Source organism: Coturnix japonica, chromosome 15, assembly GCF_054131305.1.
Source record: "Coturnix japonica strain WE chromosome 15, WE-NBRP24, whole genome shotgun sequence".
NCBI lineage: Eukaryota > Metazoa > Chordata > Aves > Galliformes > Phasianidae > Coturnix > Coturnix japonica.
Genome location: NC_140677.1, coordinates 1,645,572 through 1,666,040, shown reverse-complemented (window position 1 = coordinate 1,666,040; position 20,469 = coordinate 1,645,572). Strand labels below are relative to the sequence as shown.

General features: G+C 43.7%; 1 protein-coding gene across 19 annotated transcripts in view; it reads left to right on the top strand.

Moving 5' to 3' along the window:
- Nucleotides 1-20,469, top strand: part of ITPR1 (inositol 1,4,5-trisphosphate receptor type 1) — a 148,517-nt gene that overhangs the window by 117,887 nt on the left and 10,161 nt on the right. For 8 of the 19 annotated variants that reach the window (XM_085516109.1, XM_085516107.1, XM_085516106.1 and 5 more), the window contains 8 exons: nucleotides 2,432-2,596; nucleotides 4,833-5,008; nucleotides 6,287-6,451; nucleotides 7,947-8,142; nucleotides 9,528-9,629; nucleotides 11,309-11,448; nucleotides 12,807-12,972; nucleotides 13,230-13,390. In XM_085516109.1, the coding sequence (XP_085372235.1) occupies nucleotides 2,432-2,596; nucleotides 4,833-5,008; nucleotides 6,287-6,451; nucleotides 7,947-8,142; nucleotides 9,528-9,629; nucleotides 11,309-11,448; nucleotides 12,807-12,972; nucleotides 13,230-13,390 (1,271 nt within the window). The remainder of the gene's footprint in view (nucleotides 1-2,431; nucleotides 2,597-4,832; nucleotides 5,009-6,286; nucleotides 6,452-7,946; nucleotides 8,143-9,527; nucleotides 9,630-11,308; nucleotides 11,449-12,806; nucleotides 12,973-13,229; nucleotides 13,391-20,469) is intronic. The other 11 variants (XM_085516119.1, XM_085516118.1, XM_085516117.1 and 8 more) reach the window with 4 other exon arrangements.

Sequence of the window (20,469 nt, the reverse complement as noted above, 5' to 3'; positions counted from 1 at the left end):
CTGATGATTGCATTCTGCCCTGTCAGTGCGTCTCCAAGAAGAGCCTGGACTCTCTCCAATTCGTGGTTAGGTTGCTTATGCGCAGTTCACACTTGAGCCGATAATGTCTTGCATGTTGGCAAAGGAAATTCAATATTTGCTTCTGATTGTCGGGCTGTGTGTGTATATATATGTTAATAGGCTTTTTAACAGAGGAAAACAATTGTAATTTCACTTAAAATCATCAAGATTAAATATAGGTAAGACAGCCTGGAGCTTGATTAGCTCTGCTGAAACATTTTTCGTGTGTATGAATAGTGGAGTGGAGCTATTTCCATTTGGCAGTGGGTTAATACTTGTGACAGCATCAGACTACCCTGAAAGCTGCTTCCTGAGGGGGCTCTGAGGACCCTGAGGAAGGCAGGAGCATATGACATTGTAAGCAAATGGACTGTGTTATGTTTGACAGCAGCCATACATTAAAGTGGCTTTTGTTATTTAAGTCCTGTTTTGAGTTACAGTAATTGCCTTTGAGGCAATCTCTGAGCAAGCAATGAAGATACTCAAAATTAACAGACTGCAAATCAATCAAGATCCATCAGCAGAAGTGGAGAGTATTTCTTTTCTTTGAAGAACTGGAGTCTTCTATTCAGAAGATAATCTTGTTACACCATGCAGGAAGTCACTGCCTCCTAATGCTCAGGGTTAGATAGGCCTCAGTGATAGTCCACCTTTCTACAGTCATTTCTCACATCCTCACTGCAGGTTTGTGTATTTGTGCCATGACAAACTGGCACTTGCTCTGTTGTGCTCATGTGCTTCCACTTAACATTTATTCAACCCTCTGTAAGATATCAGCCCGAGATATTAAACTCATCAACAAAGCTTTTCTGAGAAGTCTTTAAAGATCATTATTCTCCTCCTCCAGCTCATGGAGCTGACTCATCACCTGAGCACCAGAAGTGTCTGCTAAGGTCTTAATTAGGAATTCAAATGAGCCTTCCAAAACCAGGCAAAAATGCTTCCTAGTGCAGATTCTGTGCCCACCCTCAAACAGCAGCTTCAAGTAAAACCTGGGCCTTTGTTGTGACCCTATGTTAGTGGGAAGTGAAGCAACACAGAAATCAGTGCATTATGTATTTGGAACATTGCTACCTCTCATCTCATTGAGGCTTCCCATGTACCTGGATAATTAGATGCAATGAAGCTTGTATTCTTGCAGTGACTGGGTGCCTTCTTGTAGTCCATTCTTTTGCATTCAGCTGTTCAATACATACACTTTTATGTGCATTTCAACTCGATATTAATGAAGCATTGTGTGACTTCTAACCTATTTTTGGCTTTGGATGCTGGAAGAGATGGTTTTTTTGGAGAGAAGTGGTGGCTGCTGCGAGCTCAGAACTGCTGCATTCATTCATCCCGTTGTCCTTTCAGCCTCAGTTTGCATTCTCATTTTTTCCCTAAATCTCAGCCTGAACTTCTTTTCCCTCACTCTCTGATATCTATATATGTTGCCTCCTTACCAGGGAGAAAAACATGAGTTCTTTTCCCTTGTTTGAGAGACTTTTAATAGATTTGTCACCACTGATCTCAGGAGTACCCAATTTGCTGCCCAGTAAAGCCTGCTGGAACTGAGCTGCGGGTTGTGTTGGGGTGCAGAGGGAATTACTCTGAGGCCACTTCTGAGCCATCCTTTTTGTGTTCTTGTCCATGGCTGCTGCAGGATACAGAGCTTTGTGCTTGTTATGCCTCCCGACTCTAGCTGCAGAGATTAGTGGAATGAGAACTCTCTTTAAAGGCATTCATGTTTCAAATACACAGCCATAGAACTCTGCTCTGTGCAGCCTTGTGTGTATCTTTTGCCCACGGTACAGAGGGAAGGCAGGCTGAGCTTCCACTGGATGTTTATTTTGGGGCTATATTGGTCTATTAAACGTTTCAGCCGTATGATTACAGCGTGCTGCGTTTTGTCTTAATGGTGCACCTGGGCCTTTGCAGTGTGTGCTCTGCTGGCTGCAGTGGAGGAGCAGCCTGGGGGTGGGCAGGGAGCTGCCAGCAGGGAGGGCTGCGGCTGTGTAGCACTGATGGGAGCATGGACAGGTTTTCTTCCTCCTCATCATTCTGTGTGCCTGTCAGTGCAAAGTGCGTTATTAGGGGAAACCCGGAGTCCTTGACCTCTGGTATTTCTGAACTTGTGCTGCTGCTAAATCGATTCGTGCTGGAAAGTGCTTTCCTTCTTAACACAGCCTTAAATCACGACTCAGAAGCAGGAAGTACCCCAAAGATAGAGAGTAATCAAATAAACTTGAGAATAAGAAAAGTGTGCTAGTGCTGTTCAAACTGTGCTTTTTGGCAAACTGAAAATAAACTGAGTTTTGGGGGAGATTATTTTCTTATAGCGTTGTTTTTAAATGTGATGTCACTAAAAAGAATGATGGTGGTTGTTTTGCAGCTCAGCCTTTCCTGTACTGGTGTGCTCGCAACATGTCCTTCTGGAGCAGTATTTCCTTTAACCTGGCTGTCCTCATGAACCTGCTGGTAGCATTTTTCTACCCATTCAAAGGAATTCGAGGAGGTATCGATATTCAACATATAAAAACAGATGAACAAAAGCAAGGTCTAGTGAGACATATTCTGTGTGTAACACACCTGAGCATCCCTATTAACTTTAGTGAGGACAGTAGAACAGAATTAGGCTCTTTTAATTGCCTTGGTTTAAATAGTGCTGTTTTCTGACTCTTTCTTGAGGTATTTTTAAGGAAAACATAGAGTTGTGCTTTTTCCAGGGGAAAAATTATCAAAGGCTGATATCCACCTTTAGTTACTTGACTGTTCTACTTTGTTTTAAAGTTCTGTAATTAAGTGTTGAACTAAAAATATGAGAAATATTCATTTATTTTTCCTTGAGCTTGCATTTTGCTAATGTCATTTTTTTCTAATACTTCAATGGTCACACGGCACTTCTTTGCCATAAGCATGCAGCAGCTGGGCTTGCTATCATCCCTGTCATCAAGCATGGGTTATAATGTGTGCTGGTTTGCAGAACCTTGCTGTAGAAGGTCTGGGGAAGTGGCTTTTGATCCAAGCAGTGGGTTTTTGCTGCAGTCTCAGAGCCAGCTCAGTAAATACTTCCAGTAGGGCCCTGACTCAATTCAGCTGCTCATCCTTAGTTTCAGCCTCTCTAAAAAGATGCACCCTAACGCAGGTTGGTCCATGAGTTCACATCAACAAGAACCAGAATGTTTGGAGAAATGCTCCTACGAGTGCCTCTGTCACATTTATCACCTACACAGCTGGTATGGTGGACATCACTGGGTAGGAGATCAGTAAATTAAAGACCTCAAAAGTACCATCCCATCCTGGGGAAGGTTGTCTGTGTCCAGGCCTTCGCTTCCCCTTCTTTAATGTTCATGATGCAGCAGGGCCAGAGAGATGCTCATCTCTTCCCACAGCATTTCACTCAGCTTCTGGCTGACTGCAGAACCCCCTGAAAGCACAGCTCTGGCCATAACAGTATCAGCTGAGCTCTGTGTGTGCAGCCCAGGAGCTGCTTCATCCTTTTGGCAGCTCACCAGTTCACTGGAATTGGTTTGGGCAGAATGAGGAGCAGCTGCGTTCTCTGTCTTTGGTCTCAAAGATCACAAGTTAAATTTTAAAGGTCTGAATGAATGGCTGCTAGCAAAGTTGGTCATTAAACAAGTTTGTTGGGATTACAAGCTGCAGGAACGAGGGAATCACTTGGCATTTTGAAGCCACACTACCTTGCATATTTGAAATACTTTGGCAAGTAACATTTTGATGAAATCTCTTCCTCTACTAGTTACAATCAAACATCCAAGTACAAAATACGTATTTATTTAAACTTTTAAGAAAATCAGGCTTTTCAAAGCGTGGTTATTCAGGGGAAGCTGTCAGTGTCCTGAGTTGCCCAGACATGCTGAACTCTGAGCACTACTCAGCTTATGGCTGTAGCACAAACTGGAAATCTTCTGACTGGAGGAACAGGAACAAAACTGAAGTCCTGTGATGAGGTAGTGATGTTGTGATGGCTCCACAAGCATGGAGAGCTTTCCACCCAGTCCTCCAGCTTACACTGCCCTCCTGCCTATGGGTGGGTGATGAGACCATGTGCTGTGACAGCAAGTGCTTTGAGATTAGGTCAGTATGGACAGCTGGTGTCAGGTGAGCACTGGCTTGTTGATGATCTTTGTCAAGGTATCTCATTCATGAATAAAAGCATTTTTAATGCAAGTTTTAAGAAAAAAATATCTTTCATTCTCTGCACAAACCTAGGTTAAGTGGTGTTTTATGCTGAGTATTTTCCATGCTTCTTTGAGAAGTGTATTTTTAGCAACGCAAGCTGATGTTATGTAAGGAGGCAGTCTCACGGGACAGCTGAAATAGAACCAGAAATAGCAAGAGATGATATCAACTGGCACAAGGTTTTTGACCAAAAGCATAATAGGAGACTCAGGACGAGTGTGTGAATCAGGACCTGCATGTGTTTGTTGTCTTCACACACCCATCCTTCAATCATCTGTAGAGCACACCAGCAAAACTCCTCTCCGTTTCAATATTCAAGGTGCATAAGTAATGAACACTAAAATGAAGAATCCTATAATACTGGTGTTTGTCATTTACATAATGCTTTAGTAATAAGTTTGAAATTACACTGCTAAAGGCATTGGGCTCAGACATCCCACTTAGCACTTTGCAATCAGCACTGTCTGAACAGGAGAATTAATGGCTCTCCACCAAAGATAAGATAAAATGGTGTTTACTTGGCTGTTTTGTTTTGTCCTGCTTGGTGTACGACCTATTGAATTTGTCTGTTTTTCCCTTCTTTATTCTAGGTACTTTGGAGCCCCACTTGTCAGGCTTGCTGTGGACAGCTATGCTGATTTCCCTGGCTATAGTCATTGCTCTTCCTAAGCCCCACGGCATCCGAGCCTTAATAGCTTCTACAATATTACGACTAATATTTTCAGTTGGTTTACAGCCTACTTTATTTCTTCTGGGTGCGTTCAACGTAAGTATCAAGTTGGATGTTGGGAAGTTCCATTGCTCCTTATGTGAGGGCTTCTTACTTGCAGATATCAGGCAGAAGAAGCCTGGAATACTGGGGCAGAACTAGGTTAATGGGGTTACTTTCTCCTGAGTCATTACTAGTAGGAGATCTTTGCTGCTGTTCATGTAACCCTGGTTCCCTAAGCTGGAGAGCTCTGAGGTTTCTTTCAGTGTTGTCACAGTCCGGGAGCAGCTCCCACCCCAGCCAGCAATGTAAAGAAGTCTCTGTGACCCTGCAGCACTCAGTGTTTGTTCAAACCCTGCTCTGTTCTGCAACTGAGCTGCAGTATTTCCGGGTTGTGCAAGATTTACTAAACAACACATTTCCCAAATGTCTGCCTGCATGCTACCTGCCAGCCAAGAGCTGACACTAGGCACTTCTGCTACAGTAATATGTGGACTGAGCGTGTAAGCAGAGCCATCAGAGAACTTCATTAGTGCTCAAACCAAGATATGTGTGGTTTCCAGGCAAGTAAGCCAAAAATGTTTCTTTGACTGAGTCAGCGGGAGCTGTGCAAAAACGCATCTTCTCAGAGCCCTGGCCTTTCTTGTGAAGTGTCCAGCTTTCAGGTGCATCATTTCATCGTGCTCCTCGTCTTCAGAATACACCACCAACTGTCCTGTGCTACAGGATCAGGGCCGCGTTGTTAGGGTTGCTGCTGCTGTCAGTAATTGTAGCATTTAGCAGGTAGGTTGAAGGCAGTTTCCCTTCGGTGCTGGTGGCTGGTGCCACACAGTAGGGCTGCTATGTGCATGATCTGAGGGTGGAACGCTGAGCCAGTCAGGGGCAGTCACTCATTAGCAAGCAGTAGGGGCTGTTTGAGAGTTTCGGAAATGTAAGGGCTGCTGGAGGCGAGAAAGTAATTTGATTGCAGAAAGTAAAGAGCTTAGAGGGTTTTGTTTTTTTTGTTTTGTTTTCAGGGAAGCTTTCTCTCTCACATAAGGGAGTGTTTTTACTCCTTTAAATCTTAGTTTTGATGCCCTTTAATAACAAGTTGGAGAGTGGAGTCCATGTGTCAGTTTTATAAACGTGTTTAGTTTTGTCTCGGTCTCTGCTGTGCAGAAAACACAACACAAGCCTGCTTTTGACTGACATGTGAAGCACTATCAGGGAACAGACAATTCAGCACAGTTGCACATATCACTGTGTATCACACAGACTTGCCACTGCTTTGAAAAACTGCCCTTTTTTTCCTGCAGGCTGTACATTATAACTAATTTATGCTTCATCTTTCCTTAGGTTTGTAACAAAATCATTTTTCTGATGAGTTTTGTGGGTAACTGTGGAACCTTCACTAGAGGATACAAGGCAATGATCATGGACGTAGAATTTCTTTATCATCTGCTGTACCTCCTGATTTGTGCTCTGGGGCTCTTTGTACATGAATTCTTCTATAGTTTGCTGGTAGGTTTTCATTTTGTCCTCCGAATCCTTTTCTTCCTGTGTGCCCGTAAAGCCCCATCTCACGTGTATCTAGGTGTCATGCACTGCTTGCTTTCTGTTTGACTACTGCAACGCTGTTGTGCAGCCACTCTTGAAAATGGCGTGGTGGTGGTTTTAGTTATATTCCCTGGAGGAGGCTACAAGACCCTCCTGCTGTAGCTCCTTTTCCTGCTTCTTTACAGAAAAGCTGAGACTACTTTTGTTCTCATGTAAATTATACACAACACATTTGAGGTTAAATTCTGTTAAAATTGGTTATTACAGTAAATCACAGAATCACAGAATTATCAAGGTTGGAAAAGACCTAGAAGATCATCTAGTCCAACCATTACTAATACTTCCCGGCTAAGTCATATTCCTCAACACCACATCCAAACGTTTCTTGAACACTCCCATGGTCGGTGACTCCACCACCTACCTGGGCAGTTCATTCCAATTCCTGACTACCCTTTCTGGGAAGTAATACTTCCTAATGTCCAGCCTGAATCTCCCCTGGTGCAGCATAAAACCATTCCTTCTATTTCCTCTATTCCCTCCCTAAATATGTCTGCGGTTCCAACAAAGGTAGTTAGCATTTCCCTTCGTGGTAGTTAGCCATCTTTACAGACACCAAAGGTATATGTCCCGTAGGTTAAGGGCACTGCTTGTGACCCTGATCTGACTTCCAAGATGATAAGACAACTTGTTTCGACTCCAAGTGATCACAACCCAGTGAAGCTTCAAGTCTTTAGGTCACATAAATTCATGCACGGGAAAAAATAAAAAAGACTGAAAAATCTGAAAGTGGTAGCTGAACTGTGGGCATTTGTGGAGTTACCATACTACAAGTTATTAATCTTTAAATATATATTAATGTATAAAAAATAAGTTTATGGGCATACCATTTAGAAGATAGTTCTGTCCATTACTGGCAATAACAGTATGGCAGTGTCCATATTTCTGAGTGCTTGGCTAACTGTGGAGCATCTCTGTTGCCATGAGCCTTACACAACTGACAGGGATGCTTGGCCTGTGTCTGTTTTCTCTTTGGGGTGGAATTTATCACATTCAATGCAGTACTTCTAAGAGCAGGCAGGAAAGGAGTATATCTAGTGTTGGTGGACAAAATATGTCACTTTTAAAGCAAACCCTAAATCTCATTCAAAGCTCTATTTTTGTCCCTTTATTTGATGTCTGCCACGTCCTCTGGTAACCAAATTTATTATTTTCTGTACAGACATAGGTTCCGTTTAACAAATACTCGTCCTCTCATTGTCAGCCAGTGTAGCCATCAACCTGACTGGGCTGCAATGGAGAAATGTCACAGACCCAGAGTGAGAAACATAAAGTAACTTAAACAGCATATGTTAGCTTCTCTGTGCTAATTCTGGGAGAAAATATTGTCTGTTGGTGGTGTGCCACCAGTGGTATCAGTAGTACATGTGAGAGACACCTTTGTGTTTGTTTTTTGTCCCAGCTTTTTGACTTGGTGTACCGAGAGGAGACCTTACTGAATGTCATCAAGAGCGTCACCCGCAATGGGCGCTCCATCATCCTGACCGCTGTGCTCGCGCTCATCCTCGTGTACCTGTTCTCCATCGTGGGGTACCTGTTCTTCAAAGATGACTTTATCCTGGAAGTAGACAAGCTCCCCAATGAAACGTTATTGCCAGGTTGGTGTTGACGACTCATTCTGACAGTGATGAAGGATGTAATGGGCTTCTGTTCCCCAGGGCATGCTGAGTGTCTTCCACACTCTGTGAGATATCCTCGTTCTCTTGCAAGTTTGACAGCTTCTTGTCTTACCAAGAACTCTACTTTGATGAAATAAACAAAATAAAACTGATTGGATCAAATGGCCACCAAATCTCCTTTGTAAATTTTTGCAAGATGCTGCATCTGCTGCAGTATAAGAGAGATGGGGCAGGATAAGCTCTGGAGATGGAAGTTGGGCTTGTACAAACTGGAGATTTTTCCTCTTTGTTTCCCAAAGCAGCTGAGATATCTAATTCATATAACACCTACTCCCTCCCCCAGTTTAATTACAAGCAGGCTTTGGGTAGGCTATGATGGGGAAGGCTCTGCACTAGAGGAATTCAGCTCTGCTGTGGTTTGCCTGACCTTGAATGCAGGCTATTAACGGTGGGTCTTAGTTTCAACATAACAAAAATTAATCACAGAATCACAGAAATATTCTATCTGAAATGACCCCATGAAATATAAATGAAGGGAAGCGACCTTGGAAGAGGTGATCCTGTGAAGTAGTGGCTTCTCTGTCAGACTCAGATTTGCTCATCTTTTCTATGTGCTGTATGAATCTCTCCATTTTTTGTTGCAGTCTAAATTCCATTGTAGGCTTCTCAGTACTGACTTTGTTGCTTATTGTAAGTTAAAAGTTGTGTTGTTGTTTTTTCTTCTCATCCTACAGCATCTAGTGCACAACTCAGTGAACAGGAAGCATAGAAATGAAATGGTCAGAGGAGGAGTTTGGGTTTGGGCTTGTACTGACTTTCTCATTTTGGTTTTCTCTGACATATGTGTCATTCAGACAAACATTATTTGATGTAGCCACTGTTTTTTTTCTGATTTTACTGCCAGCCCCGTAGTAGATGCAGACCTCACTGACTTATTAATTCACATGGACAACAAGCAGGAGCAATGCCTAAGATATATTTCTCTGTGGCACTGGGATGGCTTTCATCCTTGCATGACGTTGAAGTGCAAGTTTTCAATCACCTTGAAAATTCACTATATTCTAGAAAAGAATATATTTGGAATCTTTACAATTACTTTGTAAACTTTGGAACTAATTCAAAATAAATACACAGCTGTGGTCTTTAGTTCACAGAAATGAGGAGTTTGTATTGGAATTTAAAAACACTGAATTTGTGAATCAGAAAGTACTATGGCCGTCTAACTGTAAGGTAATATGCAGTTCTAAATCTGCTTAGTAATGGAACACTGCATATGATGTCATGAGTTATCTTAATATCTGAGAGGTAACTTTGCAAAGCATCAAAAATATTGAGCCATTCAGTTTATCACTGTCTGCTTTCAGATCGAACAGAACCAGGTGAAACCATGACGGGGGAGTTTCTCTATTCAGATGTGTGCAAAGCGGGTAGCAGTGAGAACTGTTCTTCCATCGTTCCTTCGGATCGTGAGTATCTGCTTTTTCAATTTTTAACTTCCATCCTGAGTTTTCACCCTTTTTCAAGTTAAACATCTTAAATATGCACATACATATTCTTCAATATTTAAAGGGGAAAAAAAAGAAAAAAACACCAAAAACTAATTTGGGCAGGGAAGCTATTGTAAGACCAGTGTGAAATGAAAACAACTTAATGCAGCAGCATATATGACATCTGTTGCATGAAGTGTTTAAGCTGGAGAAACTTGAACCTGAACCACACGTTGATAAAACACTGATAGATTCTTTAATTTTCTACCTTATCAATTTGAAAAGGAAGTGATGCAGTTTAGGTCCTTGCAAAGTTTATTATATTAGGCTATTAAATGTGATCTCAGAGGATAATATTCTGAAATATGGAGCAGAACATTGTTTATTGTCAGCATTATTCTATCTAGTTAACTAAGGAAACTGTTCTTAATATCATGTCAGGAAGTACTCAATGGATTAAGGACACAAGGTAGTTTTGGGAGGTTTGGGGCTCAGGAAAGTGCATGTGAGATATTACATGTAGCGTAATCACCAGCCTCAGATTGGATGCTGAAAATTCTCAGTTTTATTTTCTAGAAAATGTAATTTACTACTTTGAGATTTATGACACTGGCTGAGAAAGCCAGACAGAACAACGTTATTTTTCTTACAAGTGGAGCTCTTATATGGCCAAGTGTTTCAAAGGTCAGTAATGGCCACAAGCCCATGCTCTCAAGGGCAGATGGCTCTGTTTTGCTCAAGTGTCCTCTTTAATAAACTAAGATTCAACACAGGTACAAGAATAGCTTCTTTATTCAGCTTTAGGAGGAGAGCGCTTTGTCTTTATGCACTCTGGTTGCAGACAGGAGAACTCCAGAGATGTGCTTGTATCAAAAATAATCAACTTGGTATCAGGGTCTTATGTGGCCGGAGATAGCAACAACACCCAGATCTTGGCTGTTTCTGTACCCTCTTGGGTTTGGGATGTTTCTGGGTTTCTCTGGGCCGTCTAAGGCTTGCTGAGGGCAGGTGGGATCCACTCATGAGCATTTATTGTTGAAATCTAAGTCATGAGACTTCCAGTAGGTACAGGGAGAGCGTATGAAATCAGGTAATTAATTCTAGCATCCCTGAAACTGAAACAGTGAAGTTGGAACCTTCAGCCAAACGGAGAGAGGGTCATAAAAAATAGCGTTAGGTTTCTGTAAAATGCTGTTTCCACAAGTAGTGGTATTTTAGCCATTTGGAAAAGAAGAGCTGAAGTTGCCATTTTGGGCGCAGCCCAAAGGCTGTGCAATCTGTTAGGCACCAGGGGAGAGTTTAAGAGGCAACACTTTGTCCTCGGAGCTGTCAAAAAGCTATGATTCTGTATAAACAGGCATCTGGTGATCCAGAGCTATGCATAGGCAAGGAACAGAGAGATGTAACTGAGTCAAAGGCAGCATTTAAAGCACAAAGGAAAACTCTGCTAGTGGGAGAAAGGAGGGCTGGTTGGAGCCAGGGTGAGAGACCTGCTGATGGTCTGCTCCATGCAAATGCTAAGGAGGTTTGTAATGCTGGCTGGAAATCTGGCACTTTTTGCAAAGGGGAATGAGAGCAGAGCCAGCAAAGAATGGAGAGAATCACTTAAAACTGATCTTCTTGCTTTCTATGCGTGTCTTTGCTTGCTCTGTTAACAGAACTGATTGCTGAAGAAATGGAAGAAGAGAATAAAGAGCATACGTGTGAGACGTTACTGATGTGCATTGTTACTGTACTGAGTCATGGGCTCAGGAGTGGGGGTGGAGTAGGTGATGTGCTCAGGAAACCATCCAAAGAGGTAAATTATCACTGAATGGGGGTGGAAGAGTGATAACCATGTGGGGCTGGGGATCTGGTTCTGCTGGGGAAAATGCATTTACACTCTTGAAACAGATGTAGGAGACAACATCACCAACTAGAAGGAGCCACACTTTCTCCCCGTGTAATACAGTTAAATCTCAGTTGTCTTAAATTAAGCAGCAGCCAGTTCAAATAAGCTCGTAACTGTGTTTTTTGTCTTAGAAAATGAGACCTTTTTCAGCATGAGGGCTGTCTAGAATGAGGTCCAAATGAACAGGTGTAGCCAACAGTCTGTGCTTTGGGAGTTCAGGAACTGAAGAAGTAAGAGAGGTATGAGCTAGAGAAAGAGTAACATGAAGTAGCAGAATAAAGCTGCAATGCTAGTTGCTACCTTGCTATTAGCATGAGCTTCTGTGGGGAATGTTGCTGGAAAGGTAAGATATGTAAAACAGGGAACTGAGATGAGACTTTGGGAAAGGAAGGATCTTCTTTGGAGCCATTCTTGCAGAGTGAAGACCTTCATACCCAGAGCAGCCCACATGGCTGTTTCAGAAGCAGATGGTACCTACTGGAGTCTCAGGTTCTCTTCCCTCTCGTCATTCCCCAAAACCACATTGGAGACCAAAGGATCAATCTTGGTTGGAGTGAATGCTTTACACCTTGCAGCCAAGGGAAAAGGGGACCTCTTTAGTCTCATTTTTGCCCTGTGCCTGCTTTGTTAATATGAGATAACAGAAGTATATGGTCTGCAATTTCAAAGTGTTCTTTAATATTTGGCCTTATTTTCAGCTTAAAAAGACTTGAAAGCTTTATCATTCATAAATAAAGTTTAAGGCTTATCTGGCTCGGATGGCTCTGAAAATGGAGGTTAGGTAATGAATGTGATGTGAATGGTGCTAAGCCTAATTTTAGTGTCCTGTTTCTTTCAAAACTACTTATTTGATAAGATAAATGAATACTATTTCAATTTCAGTAAAAGTTTATAATTAACACTGGTAAGCTATTGATGTATAACCAGATTAAGTGCAAATACAATTAGAGTCAGCTTGCAGGGTGAAGAGGGCAAACTTCTGCATGTGAGAGAAGAGCACAGACTTGGACCAAGCAAGCAGAAAGAGCAGCTTGGTAGTGACTGCATACTCAGCTGAGTAATTTGGTTTTTCTCTGTGATCTTGCACTTGAGTTTCACTTAATGCTTTGAGTTCTAAGATATCATTGGAGAGCATCAAAAATGGAGACTGTGAAGGGAGGGGTTGTGGGGCAGCATACTCTTGCTGCTGAACTTCAAGAAGTGTATTGTAAAGGTTCTCTGTACACGTATTTGGGTTGTTAATAATTAAAATACGTATCTTGCAGGAACCTCTCTTTGCTGCTAGAGTGATATATGATCTGTTATTCTTCTTCATGGTCATCATTATTGTCCTTAACCTGATTTTTGGTGTGATCATTGATACTTTTGCTGATTTAAGGAGTGAAAAACAGAAGAAAGAAGAGATTTTAAAAACAACTTGCTTTATTTGTGGTAAGTGTAGAAACACACGTAGTACAGAGTGACTCTGTCAAAGTCAGTCTGGAGTGCCCACCCCCACCCCCCACCTCCTCTCATTCTCTTCCCACTGCACTGTGGCTGTTGGTCAGAGAGTTTAGGCCATTCAGTGTTCATTTAAGAGTGGCTGTGACTTAACAACTGCAGCAGCTTATGGAAGTTTTGTTCTTAGAACTCATTTTCTTGGTCCCAGTTTGTAAATACTAAGAGTTGTGTATGTGTCACTTTTGTAGGTTTGGAAAGAGATAAGTTTGATAACAAGACGGTCACCTTTGAAGAGCACATTAAAGAAGAGCACAACATGTGGCATTATTTGTGCTTTATTGTATTAGTGAAAGTGAAAGATTCAACGGAATATACAGGACCAGAAAGTTATGTGGCAGAAATGATCAAGGTGAGTTTGGAGTACTGTCCATTTCTTTCCTAGCTCAGACCAATCTACTGGCACATCTGGTAAATGTAGTACTCTGTGTTTTTATATTTATTCTATAGCAAAAACTTGGAGAAAGAGTTCTTCTATGCTAATAGGTTTAATCCAATGCCTTTCTTTCTGGAAGCACCTTCTAAAGACAATGCACTTGGCAAGTTAACGTGACCAGAGATGATGTGTGTGTGGCAGCACATTGCAGTGTGCTGTGAGCGGGTGGTGCAGGCAGGGCTGCTTGTGAGGAGGCTGTGTGTGCAGCACAGTGCTGTGCATTGCAGTGCCTGCATCTCCCCGTGTGTGTGCCCAGGCAGCAAGCAGTGACAGCAGGGCACTCACTGTGGTTTTAGATCTGATAAAGAGAAACCATTGTTTTCAAAACTCATGCGCTGCTGTTTGAAAGAGCACTGTGAGGTTGGTGGGAGTGTCTGAAGTACAGAACAGTTTATGAGCCATCCCAGTATAAATGATTTCAACTGGCTCAGAGGATTTGCCATCATATGATTTTAGCTTATTACTGCAAGAAACTAAAATTAATACCTGCTCAATTCTAATGCTTTTTAATGAGTGAGTTAAAAGCTGTGTCTCTGCCAAGCAGCAGGTTCAGAGCTCCTGGAATTAGCTCCTAACCCCCAGTTACTGATTTGTCTGTCTTCCGGCCAGTTAGCATCAGCTGTTTCTGATGTAGAACATTTAGCTGGTTATTTATTTGCCTTCAGCCAAATAAAAGCAGAATATTTGTCTGCTGCCTCTGCCTTTTTTGCTGTGGAGGTACGACCTCCTGTTACATGGCGATTTGCCTGGACCTGGTCAGAATGCAAATCCCCCCCATCCCCCAGATCTCCTGGAGGTTAGATATGTTACTTCGGGGTCACTAACGTGTATGTCCTGGTTCTGGATTTCTGCCTCTGTAATGAGGGCTTAAAGAAATCTTGTGAGCAATCACCTGATGGAGGATTAGCACAGTGAGATAACGAAGCACATCACTGCTGCTTTCTGTTCTGCCCAGCTGCCTGTTTATCGCCTGCAAGCACTGCTTTGGGAGGAAGCATTGCACTCTTTAAAGTGCTGCTGCTTGTAGAATTATTTTCTATATTATATTCAAAATACTTTATTTTTAAAAAGCACTCGAACTGGCTGACACTAGATTAAGAAATTATTATTTCAAAGTATAAATTAGGAACTGAAAAACAACCTTGAATGCGATCGCGATAAGCATTGAAAAATGGAAGACTTGCTGGGGTCCCCATCTGTAAAGTGTCAGCAGTGGGTGGTTCAGGTGTTGGTGGGAATGTGGGTCAGTTCTGCTCAGACCACGTGCCTTGTGCAGGTGAGACTTTGCACAGTGGTGTGTCCCAGCTGTGGGCTCTGAGTGTGTCTCACAGTTCTTCCTTTTGGTGTTTGGTGAAGAAGTTTTAAACTGAGAACTTGGGGTTCTTAGAGCCTTGGAAATAGATTCTTTCCGTTGCTCTTGAATATTGAAATAATTCACTTGCTCTTTTTTCACTCCAGAAAATCTGAAGGTAAAACGTGTGGTCTGCTTTTCTATATCAGACCTTTTCAGTGCTTCTGTGGAAGTGAGAAGCCCTGCTTTTTGCCAAAGGTGGTAGCCTGGGGCATGGCTGCCTCACTCAGACCACAGGGCAGGGTGTGCAGAAGGAGCCCTCGGGGTGTCAGTGGTTCCAGAGATTCAGATTCAGCACTGCTGGAGGTGGTTCATTTTGTATTGTACACAGTGTGAATGGGAACCTGTGGCTGTTGGACATCTGCAGTTCCCAGTTTCTCCCTGAAAGCCTTCCTGAGGATTTTTCTTGGTTAGTTAAAAGGGAGTTTTTTCCCCACGTTTTCAGACTGAAGGTGGCACTGTAACATCTTTGATGCTGACGCAGATGGGGCAGTCTTCTTCCATGGGCTGTTACGCTGTACCATTGTTCACTGAAACCTATACCCATTTTAGTAGCTGAGAGTAGGAAGCATAAAATGCTCCAAGTCATCCTGTGATTACCGAGTACGCCTTGATATGTTTCACCTTTGCTCCAACTCCCAACACAATATCCATAGAAACCTCCTGGATTTCTGCCTTTTGGCAACTGTTAAAAACAAATAAAAGAAAAAAAAATAATTTGCCATTGCCATTCGATATTTGTGTTTTTTTCAGCAGCAGAGGACATTAGAAAACAAACAAACAGAAAGCCCTACAGAACTTAGGATACTGAAATAATTTGCCATCAGACTGTAAGTGCACCAAGTGCTGCTGTACAGTGCTTTAAGGATATCTTAAACACTGCTATCAAAAGAATCCCACTCAGCTTCACTTTGGCCAGTTAGTGAGCATTCAGAAGCCTTAAGGTTGATATTGAATGTTGATGTTCTCTACAACAAGAACAATAACAAAAAAGGTCTGTTGTAAGAAGTTTGAGGTTATGCCCTGTCCTGGATATGACAGAGTTGAATCTTGCCCAGACTTCATCCTGCAGGAAGCTGACCAGGCAGAAAGTGTCTTGTAGCCATGAAAATCAATGATTAACTGCAGGTCTCTGGTGATATTTGGATTGTCTTCATGGGTAGGGGCTGGTCAAATTAAAATGCAATGTGCAGAAACAAATCAATAATCAAACTTGGAAGCAGACCTTAAGATGTGTTTTGAACACCATAAACATGTTCAAAACATGTAAGAAAAAAACCAAATCTGACAAAATGGAACCTGCTGTGTTTCAGGACTTTGATTTGTAACTGTGCTGTCAATAACGTTTTTCTGTCCCATGGGACAAGTGTGGCTCTGAGTCTGTGCTTGCAATTCTCAGATCGCTTTTGTTCGGGTTTCTGTTTGGTGGTGGAGCTGTTTGTTTGTGTGCTGTGCCGTGGGAAGCCGTGCTGCACCATCATGTAGCTACAAGTCAGGGTTTTTGATAGGAGCCCTGGAATTCATCACCCCCACAAACAGGGATATTTACTTTCACCAATAAGGTGAGCACGTGCCTGCTATGGTACGTGATGTAAAGCTTGCAAGAGATATTAGGAACCTTAGCTGGAAAATGCTGGAGAAATGCAAGAGGGAAGATGCGGTGGCTGCTTCTGTTTGATGTAAAGCTAAGCTTGCCTCCACGCCCTACCTACTGCAGTGAATCATCTGCTGTCCTGAAGTTCTTACCAGCACTTTCAAGGTTGATAAGTTTATGGTTTTCAGGAGGTGGCATGCAGAAGCTTGGCATGAAGCAGATCACCTTCAAAGCATGTTCTTGAATGGTCTCATAAGATGTATGTAATAGCACAGAAAGTACCCTAGGATATGAGAAAAAACTCTGGTGGTGACAGAGATGAGCTTAAATTTGTAGCGTTTCTGAAGCCCTTCTGATGACCTAGCTTGTGTTCATCTGGCTAAATCACTGCAGATGTGCACTTAAGATAGAGGCTTTAAGATGGATCAGTGCCTTTTGAAAAGTGGTTATCTGGGAGGTATGCTAATGGTGCTGCAGAGCTGGTAGCCAGTGCATCTTGTGTTTCCCAGGAACAAAGGCATATGGTTCAGCTGCTGTGTTGCTTTGTAGTCACCAGGGAAGATCAGGTGATGTCTGAATAATAGTATGTGTGTAGGAGGTGGGGGGATCCGCTTATCGTGTTGGCCAGACACTGACATCCACACCCAAATGACTAATGTGAACTTGGTGCAACTCCCTACAGGTTAATTCATTTAAGTGTCTTATCTGCCCATCCTCTCAGGCTTGAGAATTTCTTCTTACAGTTCTCTGCATTTGCCCCCGGTTGCTGCCGTGGCCCTGCTGGTATCAGCCCCTTCAGCACAGCCATCCTCCCAGCCTTGGCACAGCTCTGTACAAACAGCTGTTTGCAGACATTTATCATATGTAAAAATAAATAAATTCTCCCTCTGAAGCTTGATACACAGAGAAGCACGTCTCCACATCATGTTTCTGTGCATTCACAAGCTGCTGTGTGTGCAGCTGCAGTACGCTGTCTCTTGCATGGGCAAATATTTGCATGCAGAACTCTTGCATGCGCTAAAATGTGGATTTGCATATATACCTTCAGAGCAGTGTAGGTAAGAGCTGAGTGGTTTTATGCAGGCAGATATGCATATTAACAGTTTAAAAAGAAGACTTGGAAGACTTTGTAACACAAAACTTCCTAACTAGCTCTTGCAATTTCCAGAAACCTTCATCTAGTGTGGTGCCAAGGATACATGTCATTAACCTCTGTTACAACACCGTGGCAGAGCGCTGTGTGGGATTGCCCAAGCTCACATGTCCTGATCTGGAGCGCCAAGCCCTGAACTTTAAATTGGATTGTGTTGTCATTTGAAAATGAACCATTTATAAATAGAAATGATGGTGCAGATAGCCTTAAATGAATTTGGAATGGAGATGAAGACTAAGGATTTCCTTTTGTGCCCAAGTTAACCTCTGTGTACAAAACTGGGCATTTGCAGATAGCACTGGATGTTTTTCTTCTCGCCTTGAGCTGTGGGCCACGCCATAGTTGGAAAGTGTTCCTTATGATTGAATATCCAGGGTAGCCTGCAATTTCTGCCAAGAATAAGCTCCTGATAAATGAAGGCAAGGTTTCAGCAGCCTCAAGATTTAGAATTACATTCTCACAGAAGTGCAAGTTCAAGCTGATTTGAAGGATTGAAGCACCCAGCCGTGGCTGTCGTGCTCACAGGAGTGACTCGGGACATGCACGAGGCTCAAATGACGATGGCTTTGAGGGGTTGCTGTCCCCAGGTTCTGCACTGAACAAGTTCAGCTGGAGGTGCCCAAGGCTGGGTTTGAATTGAGGCCCCTGTGGCAGTTAAAAGTAGCAAATGCATTTGGAAAGGGGCTGTCTGGTTTCAGTACTGGTGATTAGTGAGTGTACAGCTGGAATTAATATGAGAAAGTGCTAGAACTGAGTTACATTTGTGTGCAGTTTGTGCCTGGAAATCTTCTACTTTGGGACAATACTGAATAAAAAACTTGTCTATGTTGGGCTGACCATGGGCATGGGGGAGAGCAGCCCATACACATCACCTGTGTGCAGTTGTTTGGTTGCAGATGGGGAGCCCAGGGCTTCCGAGTTCCCGGCACAAAAGGGCACTGACTGCAAGCCAGAGAGCTGGACCAAGGAGGTCAGGGCTTAATTTGGTGGTACGTTGCCTTCCAAACAAGCCGTGTCTTGAGATACTGTACCAGGGTTAGCTAATATAATTACAGAGTTAAATAGCAAATAATAGCAGGGGCAGAGGAGAGCCAGGAGGTGCACTTGGCAGAAGGCCCTTGGCTGCTGGAAACACTGCGTCATAGGCACGGTCTGCAGCTTTGGTTTTGATAGCTGAGCTCCTCATCCCACCCTCAGCATGAGGTAAGGTGCAGGCCAGAAGCGTGCTGATCCCCGGCGAGGTGGTGTGACCTGTGTGTGCAGCCACAATGGCTCCTGCTGCTGGCCTCCACCTAATGTGGCCAAGACCTTGGTTCTCCCTGATAAGTGACCTGGGCAGGGCCATGCCCTGCAGCAGATCTGTGCCTGCAAAAAGCTCAAAGGTGCAGAGGGTGGTAGCTGGAGGGAGCGTGGTCTTTGCAATTAAATGTGTGGTATGTCTGCAGCCATGGGGAAATGGTCGTGCTCCTTCCCTTGTTACCCATTCAGCATATGGGGAGGGCTGTCAGCCTTGCTGCTCTCTAACAGTGCCCAGCAAAACTTTGTTCCCATTGTGGGTTTTCTTTCCCTTCCTTCCCCCTTGCCCTCAGCATCCTCTTCAAGCCATGGCCTCATGCCCCCAGCACACAGTGGGAGTGTCAGCCTCGTGTCCCTGTAAGCCTGTCAGTCTTTGCCTGGGCCCCGTGAGACTCCGTGTGCCAGAAAAAGGGCCTGGGTGGGCAAAAACAGCAGCACATACCTCAGAGCAGTTCCGTGTAATGGTTTGTTTGCATAATGTGTTCAAACAGGGCTGGATCCCAGCGCTTGCAGGTACACACGTGTGCAGTGCTGCCGTGTCCTTGCTGCTGGAGCCTGGCCGGGACAGAGGGAGGGGGAGAAGCACCAATAACCCTGAGGAGCTGCGTGTGCTGAGATGGCCATGCCCCCCAGGCTGTCACAGGGCAGTGACCATTGCCCTGAGCTATCGCTGAGCAGATGGCCTCCTCCTGAGCCATCACTGTCTCTACCCTGGCCCAGAAGTGTTGCCAAGGCCTTGACCCCGTGCTGCGGGCACTGCAGAGGCTGCGCGGGCTCTTAGCGGAGGTGTTGAGCAAGTGTAGGTGGGCCAGCACTGCTGCCAGCAGCTGTTTGTTTAGACTTTGCGTGTTTAATTGTTCTGTCCTGCCCGGCTGATCGTGATGTAATACGTCCTACTTCACTTAAAATCTAGATCCAAACAACCAGCACTGAGCTGCTGGGAAGAGGTGGCACTGCCCAGCCTGGGAGATCTGCAGAGCTCCCACCGGGTCGTGCACCACAGTCACGTTCTGCTCCACAGCACTGGGAGAGCTCACCTCGCTTCTGATAAACAGAGCGTTCCCTTGCAGTGAGTCATTGGGCACAACTGTTCCTGGGATGCACGGCGGGGTCGTTTCCCACACAGATGCGGCCTTCTCCCACCTTTGGAAATGGTGTCTGCCTTCCAGGCCTCTGCAAAAACCCCTTCCGTATTTAAATTAAATGTTAAAAAAGGAGAAATATTTTTTGTATCATTAACCACAAATTTAAAGACATGGGAGGGACCTGAGAATATGTTTAGCTGGGAGTGGGGGGGGCAGCACAGAGAGGTGAGAAGAGCTCTTTGGTGTGGAAGAAGCGATGCTCAGCCCTCTGCAGAAAAACCCGGCGTGGGGCTTTTTCCAGGAAGCACAAGAAAGAACCAAGTGGAGTTTCATCTCACCACAAACAACAACAACAACAACAGAAAAAAGCACGGAGCTTTTCAGTTTTGAAGTGCTCCAGAAAGCTGCTTATTAACTGCGTGACTTCTAATGACATGTGACAAGTAGAAAGTCACTGCAGTTGCTTTCCCTTAGTAAGCAGTGCCCTGCCAGGCGCTCTTCAGCGGGCAGGCTATC